The sequence below is a fragment of the Marmota flaviventris genome, chromosome 10 (genome assembly GCF_047511675.1).
Source record: "Marmota flaviventris isolate mMarFla1 chromosome 10, mMarFla1.hap1, whole genome shotgun sequence".
Lineage (NCBI taxonomy): Eukaryota > Metazoa > Chordata > Mammalia > Rodentia > Sciuridae > Marmota > Marmota flaviventris.
This window is the reverse complement of record NC_092507.1, coordinates 100331487-100344332: the sequence shown is the minus strand read 5'-3', so window position 1 is coordinate 100344332 and position 12846 is coordinate 100331487. Positions and strand designations below refer to the sequence as shown.

The 12846-nt window shown below is 37.4% G+C and overlaps 1 protein-coding gene across 2 annotated transcripts in view; it reads right to left on the bottom strand.

Moving 5' to 3' along the window:
* Positions 1–12846, bottom strand: part of Eeig2 (EEIG family member 2) — an 87935-nt gene that overhangs the window by 7164 nt on the left and 67925 nt on the right. For both annotated transcript variants that reach the window (XM_071618135.1, XM_027922067.2), the window contains exons 6-10: positions 12614–12717; positions 7397–7492; positions 7042–7231; positions 6741–6868; positions 5822–5891 (exon numbers count right to left, since the gene is read on the bottom strand). In XM_071618135.1, the coding sequence (XP_071474236.1) occupies positions 5822–5891; positions 6741–6868; positions 7042–7231; positions 7397–7492; positions 12614–12717 (588 nt within the window). The remainder of the gene's footprint in view (positions 1–5821; positions 5892–6740; positions 6869–7041; positions 7232–7396; positions 7493–12613; positions 12718–12846) is intronic.

Here is a 12846-nt window from a genome sequence, read left to right as displayed (position 1 = left end):
AAATGATGGGACCATCTTCAAAAGAGTACCAATGAATATCCATTTGTAGCCACAGATAATCAGAATTTGTGTGCTGTGGATTTAGCTCAGTGGTAGCATGTTTGTCTAGCATGTGCGAGACCTTGGGTTCAATCCCCAGCACTGCTTAAAGAGGAAAACAAACAACTCACAGGCTATAATCATAATCTTATTTATTTATTTATTTATTTATATGTAGTGCTATGGATGGAACGCAATGCCTCACATGTACTAGGCAAGCACTCTACCATTGAGCCACAACCTTAGCCCCAGCAGACAATCATTATTTGAAGGAACCTGGCTTTGGGATGTCCTTTTAAGTATGCTCTGCTCTGGCCATAATGGAATAATAGGAACCAAGGTTTCTTTCCTGCCTTGAATAGTTATAAACTCAATAGAACATAGAAAATGAGAGTTTACACACACTGGACAATAGGCAGTGCGAGACTGTTTTCCCAGTAAAAAGGAAATCAATGAAGAAAGTCCTACAATGGCCCCAACTTGCTGCCTGAAGCAGTTTGCTTCAGGATCTCCCTAATCTGCAGGGAGGGAGGACCTAACAACTTGGTGGTCTGAGTGGAGGAGGAGGAGGTCAGGGCTCAGAAAAGCTGGTGGATAGAATTTGAAGGTTAGAATACCAGAAGGAAGGGTAGGAGAATTTTCAGATTTGATAAAAACTATAAACCCAGAGATCCAAGAAGCTTAATGAATCTCAGGCAGAATAGATACAGAGAGAAATACATCAAGGCATATCATAATCAAACTGTTAAAAGTAGTGAAAAGAGGAAATCTTAAAAGCAATCAGAGATAAAAGACAACATACAAAGGAATAAAAATGAAATCAAAGCAGACTTCTTTTTAGAAAATAAAGTTGAGCAAGCAGGTGCACACAGGACCCTATAAGAAACCCTGTGCAGGCAATCAGTATCCACTAGACTTCAGACAGATTACTGCTGAAAGCCCTCACCAAATCTGTATGGCTTGTTGCTGTGTTCTCTCCGTTCTCTTCTGTCCCTAGGTAAATGATTCTGGTTTCATTTGTACCATCATAGTTTATCTCACAGAACAGATCTAATGCTGACATGTTAACTTCTCTGATAAATACCCATTATCTATTGAGAGCCTATGTGTATAAGCAGCATGCTGGTCACTTCAAATAGCTTAATCTCCAGAATTAACTCTGCAACAGATCTTCAATTAGTGTATATAAAGTGATCGAATGCTTATTGCATACCAGATATTGTTATAAGCGTGTACATATCTTACCTCATTTAATTTTAACCTTATTATTCTTATGAGATAGTTTCCATTAGCAGCATTTTATGGTGAGGAAATTGAGGTAAAGAGAAATGACTTTCAAAGACACAGCTAGTAAGTGGTGAAACTTGGTACTAAACTAAGCAGCCCAACTCCTGAGCCTGTGATGTTAACCCTACTGATGCAGTGCTTTCTGGTAGCAGGTGAGAGATGTGGTTAGCCAAGATCATAGCTAAGCTGAGTCATAATAGCTAATCCAGGAATGAAACCCAAGTCTATCTGCCTCTGTGGCCCATTATCTTTCACCATGACATATTCTCTCTGATGTTCTTTGGTGTTTCTGTGGCATGTCATATGAACCATTTACTCTGAAACCTAATGAACACTTCAGGCTTTCATGCATTGGATGATTATTGTATTTTTTTCATATTTTTGTTATTAGCAGTGCTAGGGATCAAACCCAGGGCCTTGTACATGCTAGGCAAATAGTCTACTACTGAGCTACAACCCTGGGCCCCAGGTGATTATTCTAGCATTCATTTGAAAAGGGGGTGGGAACCAGAATCAACTTCTTTACTAAATAAATGTTTTTGTATCCTAAGTTTTAGATGATCTCTCAACCAAAATTCATCTTTCTTTTCTCTGAATAACAATAATACTCATAGCACATATTGAAAGTATTCAATGTATCTTTTTTTGCTCTGACAAAATTATGTCACTTTTCTAAAATGCCATTCTGATAGATCATTTCCATGCAAGAATCACCAATGGCTCCTACTGTAAATATGAGGAAGAATAAACTCTTCATTATATCAACCGAGGCCTTTATTACTGGGCTTAAAGACACTTGTCAACCAACCTTATGTCCTCAAAATTACTTTTACATGACCCATTCTGGGAAGAAATATTTTAGGTAATTCTCTAACTAGGTCATATTATTTAGAAGCTGGTAAGGTCAAAGTGGTTAAGTGTGATGGGCTTTGGATTTAAAGAGACATGAATCTTGAGCCTTGGTTTCACCACTCAACTAGTTTATGGCCTTGGGCAAATGATCTCTACTTCTTTGTATCTTTGTCTCCTTATTTTATTTTTGTAGTGGGATTGAACCCAGTGACACTCTACCACTGAGCACCCTCAGCTCTTCTTTAAATTTTGAGATAGGGTTCTTCTACGTTACTGATGCTGGTCTTGAACTTCAGTCTTTTTTTTTTTTTTTTGGTGGTGCTAGTGATCAAACCCCAAGGTGGGAGAGCAATGAGTTACATCCCTAGCCCCCTTCTTTTTCAATTTTATTTTGAGACAGGATCTCACTAAGTTGCCCAGGTTGACTTTGAATTTGCAATCCTCCTGCCTCAGCCTCCAAAGCAGCTGTGATTATAGTTGTGCATCTATTTCCATGTTTTAAATAACTAATTATAGTGTGTTGTGTGCACTGAAAGAGATACTATAAGAAATGAATACAATACATATATGTATGTGCTTATGCCTGGCACATAACTAATAAATACTCAATTTTACCTATAATAAGTATTGTATAATTATAATGCCTATAAATTCATTTTATTTGCTCCTATTACCAGGAATATCTGTCTTCCCTGAATTTGCCCGATAAACCCCTACTTATGGGCTGGGGTTGTGGCTCAGTGGTAGAGCACTCGCCTAGCATGCATGAGGCACTGGGTTTGATCCTCAGCACCACATAAAAACAAAATAATGTGTCCACCTTAAAAAAAAAGCAAAACAATACCTAAAGATACATAAATAAATAAATAAATAAATATTAAAAAACCCACTTATATTTATTCTCCCAAAGACCCTCTTCAAGTGTCAGCTCTTCCAGGGAGTTTCTCCATCTGAGTCCCTTTGCTGTTCTCTCAGAGTTCCCTCTACTATTTATAGTTTGTCTATCTTACCTGATATAAATAGTTTAGGCTTTGTGGGCCACATGGTCTCTGCTATACTATGCAATTCTGCTGTTACAGCATCAAAGCAGTCACAGATAGTATATATGTAACCAGGCATGTTTGTGTTCCAATGACACTCGCTTTACAAAAACAGGCAATGGTAATTTGGTCCACTGGCTGAGGTGCCAACTCCATGTGCTAGGACCATCCGCTGGCTGAGGGTAAGAGCTGGGTCTTTCCTCCTTGTATCCTTATCCACAAGCAGGTCCAAAAGTTAACTAAATTTAATGAGCGGATAAGTCATGAAGATTAATTAAAGGTCTAACTTGTGCTATATCCTTTATAAACTGCTTTTCAAGTTACTTCTTCAGGGCTGGGGCTGCAGCTCAGAGGTAGAGTCCTTCCTAGCACATGTGAGGGTTAGATCCTCAGCACCACATAAAAATAATAAATGTATTATGTCCATTTACAACTAAAAAATATTTAAAAAATTACTTCTTCATAGCATCTTTATGTTTCTTTCCTTCCTACTACCATATATGACTCTAGTTAATGATGTAGGTATTTGCTATTAGACACTATTTTGTATCCTTTGGGCTCTATAATGTGCTGGACACATAGGAGATACTCATTAAAATGAATACTGGTACAAGAAATGAACTAAAAATTCTTTCAGATTTTGAGCATGAAATAATAAAACAAATGTCTTGGCCTAGGCATTCCCATACCCCTGCAACTCTGATTTACTCTGTTGTGTGTAAGCTGTACATAAATATTACATAGAAACAGTGCCGGGGTGCACAGAAGGGATGTGGGGAAGAGGACAATCAAAATTCCTAAGGTGTCCTTGACAGCTGTACTTACCATTCTGAAGTATAGACTGATTATCGCTAATCTGAAAATGCGACATGTTTCAAAATCTGAAACTTTTTGAGAATGGCATCTTGCTTAAAAGTTTCAGATTTTGGAGCTCAACTGGTGATATCAGTGTAAATATTCCAAAACTTAAAAAACTGAAATCTGAAACACTTCTGGTCCTAAGTATTTTGGACAAGGAATACTCAACTTATATTGAGAATCAGGGTGGTAGGTCTGGCAGGTAACTTTTCTCCATCTGAATTTGAATAACTACCAAAATGATATTTGGTTTTCAGATATTTTTTTTTGGTAGCTTCAGAGTGAATCCAGTGGGTGGGGGGCACTTTACTAAGGAGCTACAGCCCCAGCCCTTTTTTTTTTTGAATTTATTTTATTTTTTTAAAGATATGACAGTGGAATGCATTATAATTTTTATTACACATATAGAGCATAATTTTTATCTTTGTATATAAAGTGTGTTTACACCAATTCATGTCATTATACATGTACTTTGGTTTTTTTTTGGCATTAAAATTTTTATTACACATATATACCACAATTTTTCATATCTCTGTTAGCCCCAGCCCTTTTTATCTTTTGAGATAGGGTCTCACTAAGTTGCTGAGGCTTAATTGCTTATGCTGATCTGGAAGGTGCAGTTCTCCTGCCTCAGCCTCCCATGTCACTGGAATTAGAGACGTGTGCCACTGCAGCTGGCTTTAGAAATTAACTTGGAACGTATGTTAGACTCTAGCAGTAAGAAAGGAGAGTGCAAGAAAAGTTAGTTATTAGCTTATGTTGCTGAGTGGGTGCTTAACTGCACATAACAGAAAGGTCACTGAAAACTAAAGGTCGAATGTTCTTTTTGATATGTGGATGCTGGAAGAATAGAAGTTCAGAGGATTAGACAAAGGGGATTGAAGGGAATAGAGGGGGGATGGGAAAAGGAAAGACAGCAGAATGAATGGGACATAACTTTCCTATGTTCATATATGAATACATGATCAGTGAAACTCCATGTCATGTTCAACCACAAGAATGGGGAGTTATATTCTATGTTATGTATAATGTCAAAATACATTCTACTATCATGTATAACTAAAAAGAAAAAATTAAATAAAAAAGATAGGCCACTGGCTGGAAATATGGTTTTACTTTGTTCTGTCTATAATACTGGACCAAGAGGTGGGGACAGTGGCACACACCTGTAAACTCTTCAGGAAGCTGAAGCAAGAGAATTGCCGAATTCTAGGCCAATTAGTGAGACCCTGTCTTAAGATAAAAAATAAAATGGATTGCAGGCTGGGGTATAACTCAGTGGTATAGGACTTGCCTAGCATGTGCTAGGCTCTGGATTTGATCCCCAGCACTGCAGAAAGAGAGGAAGAAAAAGAACTTGGGATGTAGCTTAGTGGAAAAAACATGCAATTTCAATCTCCAATACAGAAAAACCAACCAAACAAAAATAAAATATTAGACTAAGATTCTTTTTTAAACAATTTTTTTATATTGCAACTTGTCTGGGAGCTCTACTAGTCCTTTACTAATATACTCTAAAAACACATCTAAGGAAATTATCAAATTTATAAAATATAATGTCAAACACATCCTGAATAAGGAAAAGTGAGAGCTACACCAAGAACTGTTAAGTCTTCTCATGCAATCACTAATATTAGTATTGTATAGCCTCAGTCTAATAAAAAATTTGCAACCTTTGTCCTCCACTCAAGCATTTTTTAAAAGTTAAGTCTGTATTTTAATAAGGTACTATTTGGACTACATACCTGTTTGGAAGATGATGACTGCCAAAGGTTGTACTTCCACCAGGACCCACAAATAACCTCAGTCCTTCTTCTGCAATATACATTTAAAATTTTGTTAAATGGATACTTATTAGGCTACTGCCAAATAATATTCATATTTTAATAATTCAAAATTCATATTTGTTTCTTAAAATAATCAAAAACAATTATGTACATGGCAATTTAAAAGCTATCCTAATAGTTACTTCTGATCAACTTCCCTTCAATTCTTTTTCTTTTAACTGAGTAAAGAAGACAGTCTTTCCTACAATTTTTCACAAGGTTTAATTATTTCTCTTTACAACCCATTACACAATGGAACTAAGTCCATTGTTAAATGTGCTCTATACACACCATCTGAGTAACTTCATTTGAGTAATTATACCTTTCAAATTCGTGACACATAAATTTATAGTTTAGGGAAAACACTAAGGAGGGATTGAAGGACTATGTTATTCCCTATTGTTCAAAACCAACTTTCCAAATCCTGTGACTTGAAGTACTACCACAGACACAGATGTAGATCTCTATTGTAAGGTATATGAACATGGCAGTTGCTGAAACATAATTTTAAAATACAAATATTCTTTAGAATTTCTTTTTGTTTTTTGGGGTGCTAAAAATTGAACCCAGGACTTCACAAAGGCTAAGTAACTGCTCTACCACTGAACGACAGCCCCTCTAAGACTGATCACTTTTAACTAAAGTTTGTTTCTTTCCCAAACTCAATATGCATCCTCAGAAATAAATAAGCTACAAAGTTATCTTGAGATTTTTATGAGCATCAAATTTCTTTTACAAGTGCGTAGCAGTGGCATGATGTACTGCCACTTTCCTACTGACCACATGGATTGTACAAACCTGGGTTACATAACTCTGTACTTAACAGTTCTCTACATACCTTCTGCACTGGAATCTAGGCTGAAGTCTTGACTTTGTAATATTTTTTCCACAATATCATCTGCATCCACTCTGGTGTCATCAACTCGCTTCATCTGAGATTCTACAGAATCCTGGTTCATTGGGCATCTTCAAAAAGAATCACAGGGTTTTTTTTTTATCCATTATTTTATAAAAATAATTTTTTTCTTTTCTTTTTGTGGTACTAGGGAATAAACCCAGAGCCTCACACATGCTAGGCAAGTGCTAGGCAAAGTTTTTTTGTTTTTAAATTTAAATTTATCTTTAAACTAAAAGGATACCTGTTGAGTTTTTCAGAGGCTACATCTTCTTTATCAGCTGCATCAAGATTTGGATCAGCTATTTTTTGCTCAATTTCATCACATGGCTCTAGAATACTTTCAATTCCTGTTGATGTACTTCCCACTGAGGTATTTCTCCTGTGGCAGAGCTCAGAGAAACTTGATGACCGGGAGTGACATGTGCTATACCCTGTCAGAGAAAAAAATCACTTTGGATATAATACTAATGGCAGACACACTGTAATCTAACACCCTTCTCCCACAAAATACTTAACTCCCTTCTCCCACAAAACAGCAGTTTCAAATCCTTTTAGGAATAAGAAATAAGGGATTGAACTTCACTGCTAGCCTCTACCTGATACTTTTGACTGCTGGCTTGCATAGCTTGATGTTCTGGAATGTCCACAGGCACCAAGTTCATCTGGAACAGAGGCACTTTTTGCTGAAAGATCTGCAATAAGTCATAACATGATGTTATTACTACCAAAAATTAATGGTCAATCTCTATTCTAATGTTCAGATTTTATAAGCTGTTAAGTTCATTTTAAGAAAAATAAGTTATAAAGTGACAGAGATATCTTTAAATCAGTACAATCACATTGCAAGAAAATTTTAAAAAATCTTACAAATAAAATATCTTAGATCATAGTATATTTCACAATATTTAGCAGCATGCTATCTTAAAAATATTATAACTTGGGCTGGGTCTGTAGCTCAGTGGTAAAGCGCTTGCCTTGCATGTGTGAAGCACTGGGGTTTGCTCCTCAGCACCACATAAAAATAAAGACACTGTGTGTTCATCTACAACTAAAAACATATTTAAAAAATATTATAACTTGTGTTCAGCACTTCTCTAATAAAAATGAGTCAAGTTTATTCCTTTAAGTTCTCACAAAATTGCCAGATTTAGAGTGAGTGGTTTTTGAGGAAATCTTGCTTCTTTAAAAATGTATCACGGCCTTAAAGTAAAGAACACTTTATTACTTTAATGTCAGTGTTGCTAGTGCTAGGTTATAATTTGCATCACATCTATGGCTTAATGCAGCATGGAAAGTTCTTACAAAATTGATTACAGTACTCAGTTTCAAAGTAAATTTACAAAAAAGCAGTGCTCAAACTGTTTCCTAGTAGTTCCCTGATCACATGCATATTCCAGATGCCAATTAGGTCCTTCCAGAAACAAACTTCTCCCTCTGAATGCAGAATTGTGACCATTTTCATTAGGATGAAATATTTGGAAACTAGAACTGTTTTTAAATTAGAAGTAGAAGGAAAGCAATTGAGTAATATAGTAATTATAGTAGCAGTTCTATAAATGATATTGTACACAGTTGGACCAACAAATGCTGCCAAATAAGTAAGCTACTGGAGTGACCTGGCCATCTGCGAAGGTTACTCATTTCTGGACAGATTGGAAGCATAAGAGCATCTATCTCTGCACCAGTCCTAATCCCAAAGGTTAACTCCAACAGAACACATTCAAAGAGCTGGTTCATAGTGAGAATTTTTTTTTTTTTTTTTTTAAAGAGAGAGTGAGAGAGACAGGGAGAGAGAGAAAGAATTTTTAATATTTATTTATTTATTTTTTTTAGTTATCGGCAGACGCAGCATCTTTGTATGTGGTGCTGAGGATCGAACCCGGGCCGCACGCATGCCAGGCAAGCGCGCTACCGCTTGAGCCACATCCTCAGCCCCCATAGTGAGAATTATATAGAGCCCAAACTACTCAGATCGTAACTCATCGATTTATCTCCTGGTTTTAAAAATTTATTTGTTCAATAAATATTTATTGGGCTGGGGATGTGGCTCAAGTGGTAGCATGCTCGCCTGGCATGCGTGCGGCCTGGATTCGATCCTCAGCACCACATACAAACAAAAATGTTGTGTCTGCCGAAAACTAAAAAATAAATAAATATTAAAAAAATTCTCTCTCTCTCTCTCTTTTAAAAAATAAATAAATATTTATTAAGTTCTTACCAAGTCAGGTGCCCAAGGTAGAGAGTACAAAGGTATAGGAGTATAAAATAGATAAGACAAAATACATGTTCAGAGTTTAGAGGTAGAAGCAAACAGAAAACAATGCTGCAAGCACTAAAATACAAGCACCCCAAGGAAGCTGTTAAGAGCTCTAAAGGACAGTGCACATAACATCACCTGGTTACAGTGGAAAGAGCTCACAGAGACTAACCAAGCCTTTAACAATGTCTCAAAATCCCTCAGGTAGATGAGGAGGGAAAGGCATAGTAGTAAGTGCATACCTTGCTTGTAGAGAAGCAAATGGTTTGGTAAAGTTGGCAAAGAGTAGAGGGGTTGAGGGCTGAAGGGAAAAGAGGCTGAAGAGATAAGCTGAAGGACTTCCTGTGAGTTTATGAAGCAAATCATTTAATGGCTCAAAGCAAGAGTGTGACTGACCAATCCATATTCTGAGAAGATTACTGGGGCAACAGAATGAACAGAGGATGAAGAAGTGAAGGTTTTCCTTGGAATGGAAGCACCTTTTAACCCGGTTATCCCACTTCTCAGTATCTACTCAAAGGACTTAAAATCAGCATACTATAGTGAGGCAGCCACATCAATGTTTATATCAGCACAATTCATACTAGCTAAGCTATGGAACCAACCTAGGTGCCCTTCAACAGATGAATGGATAAAGAAAATGTGATATATATATACACAATGGAATATAACTCATCCATAAACAAAAATGAAATTATGACATTTGCAGTTAAATGGAAGGAACTGGAGACTATCATGCTAAGTGAAATAAGCCAATTCCAAAAATCCAAAGGCCAAATGTTCTCTCTGATGTGCAGATGCTGACTCACAATAGGCCAGGGAGAGGGATGGGAGGGAGGATGGAAATGGGAAAGAAAGGGAATCAATTGGACATAGCTTTTCTGTATTCATACATGAATATACTACCAGTATAACTCCACATCATGTACAACCACAAAGGGGGGAAGTGATACTCCATGTATGTATAATATGTCAAAATATATTCTTCTGTGATTTTTATATAACTAAAAAGAACAAATAAAAAAATAAAAAAAAGAAGTGAAGGTTTTTCACAGTAACCCAGTTGAGAGAGAGGGGTGGGGGAAAGAGGGGTGGGGAGGGAGGGGGGAGGGAGGGAGGTGGGGGTATGTATGTTTGTATATATTTTTTTAAGCAGGCACAAATGACAGGACTCAATTACTAAGCAGAAATTTGTGTCAGGTTAACTGGAATAGAAAATATGGGAGGAAGAGTTAGGAAGACTGTGATGGAGGTGAAACTCAAGACCCCTGAGAGTGCCTAAGGCTAGGCATTGTGGTACATACTGTAATCCCTGCTACTGAGAAGACTGAGGCTCAAAGCCATGACATTGTGACTATGTTCCTGGCCTTATGCTGGGATACAAAGACAAGGTCAGATCATAAAAAATACCTAAAGTTTGGATGGGGTGAAAGATAAACAGATGGATTTCAATGTAACAGGTGGCATGAAGTGAACTTTTCCAAAACCCATTTGGAAAGTCCAGGAGGGAATTCAGGGAGAAAGTCCAAAAACATAAGTTTGTGAAACAAAAATATTTAACTCACACCTATATGATCATATTTATATTTGTGTGATAGCTAAATCCAAGGCTATTCATGACACTGCACAGGAAAGTTAAGTAGGGGAGACCAAACCCAACAGAACACCAATATTTCAGAGGAAGACAGAAAAGGATAAAGAAGGCTTTAGAAGTTCCAAAAGAGAGGTAGGAGCCAAAGGAAGAGAAAGTTTCAAGAAAGAAGAAGTGGCCAAGTCAGAGGAGAACAACAAAAACAATAGAATTTGACAATCATATAACTGGAGACATCATCAAGAAAGGAAAAAAGATAAGAATCAGATTGCAAATGTGTTTAAGAATAAACGGGCTGGGCATAGTGGTGCATGCCTGTCATCCCAGCGGCTCTGGAGGCTGAAGCAGGAGGATCTTGAGTTCAAAGTCAGCCTCAGCAAAAGTGAGGTGCTAAGCAACTCAGTAAGACCTTGTCTCTAAATAAAATACAAAATTGGGCTGGGATATGAATCAGTGGTTGAAAGCCCAGAGTTCAATTCCCAATACCCCCTCCCCAAATAAATAAATATATAAAAATAATAAATGGGCAGATGGGGCATGGTTGCACACATCTGCAATCCCAGCTACTTGGGAGGCTGAGGCAGGAGGATGGCAAACTTGAGGCCAGTCTGGGAAACTTGGTGAGACCCTGTCTCAAAAAATAAAAAGGGCTGAGGATGTAGCTCAGTGGTAAACCACCTCTCGGTTTAATACCCAGTATTGCACAGAAATAAAAAAAAGAAAGAAATTAATGAGAAGTCTATTCTTTCTGGAAGTTTTTGGTTATCAAGAGTGACATGTAATTTATTTGTGTGTGTGTGTATGTGTGTGTGTGTGTATCTATCTATCTATATACATATGTATATCTTGATGATTTCTCTCTTTCTCCAAATATACACAGACATCTATCTCTAAAATGACAAGCACGAACCTGCTGGAGTTTACAGCACAGCAGTAGACAGAGAAGGATGTAGGGCTAATGGTTTTTTTAAAGTTTATTTTCTCAATGTAAGAAAGAATTAAGAACATTTACATGCTAAAGAGAAAGAGCTTATTAAAAGGTCTAAGAGTAGTCAAAGGACTTGCTGATCAGGAACTTTCAATAACCATTATCTGCAAGACACTATATCACTACATATTTGAAAAGATAGTGAAAATGTTAATCCCTCCCTCCCTCCCTCCCTCCCTCCCTCCCTTCCTTCCTTCCTTCCTGTATTTTTTCCCCCTTTTTTGCAGTGCTGGGGATGCAACCCAGGGCCTCCCTTGAGCATGCTAGGCAACTCTACTAACTAATCTACATTTCCAACCCTCTGTTTGTTAAAACAATAAATAGATTTGGGTCACATAACTTGGATGATAGAAAGAGGTTCCTAAGTCCTCCTCCAGCCAACTTCACATCTTGCCACCCTCTTTTTAACTCATAGAGCAGATTCTGACTTGCTGAAAGTTTGCCTGGAGAAGATTTCAAAGTGTGGACTAGGGACCAGTAGTATAGGCATTACCTGGGAATTCGCTTTTAATACAAAATTTCAGGGACCAACCCAGATTTATTGAGTCAAAAAAGCATAGCTGCTGGTGCCAGCAATCTATGTTAACAAGTTCTCCAGGTGATTTTGACACACACTAAGGACTGGGAACCACTGGTAAGGGAAGTGATTTCTGGAAGAGAAGCAACACCTGAGAGGTGACTGGCAGAAGTTGCTGGGCATGTGGAATGGGAAAAATCTGTAGTCTCCTGTTGCATCTGTTGGGAGGAGAGGCACATGATAGGGGGTGGGTGTCAACTCAATATTTAGCTTTTCAGTCTGTCAAAGCACATCACTTTAGACAAAATAAAGCACTGGCTTATCAAGAATTGCACATTTAAAACTCTGCTGATTCTTAAAAGTAAAAATTTAAATCTGGAAGAATTTTGGGAATTTTTTAGGAGATCAAGTAATACTATTTCTCACAAATTAAAAAAATCAGTAAGCTACGCATACATACCTGCTATTCCAAGATGGACTTTGAGAGTCTCTCCACCTTTCCTGTCTTCTTCCAGAGACTCAGATTCACCAGCAATTGGTATTGACATCGATGTAGAGGGAGGTCTGTAAATAAACATTTCTAAGAATCAGAGCCTGAAAGTCTGAAAACAGTTAAGGAATGCCTGTGTAGTCAGTACACAGCCTTGGTAAGCTGACTTAGAATGTTAGCTTTTGAGGGTGGAAATAATAAAA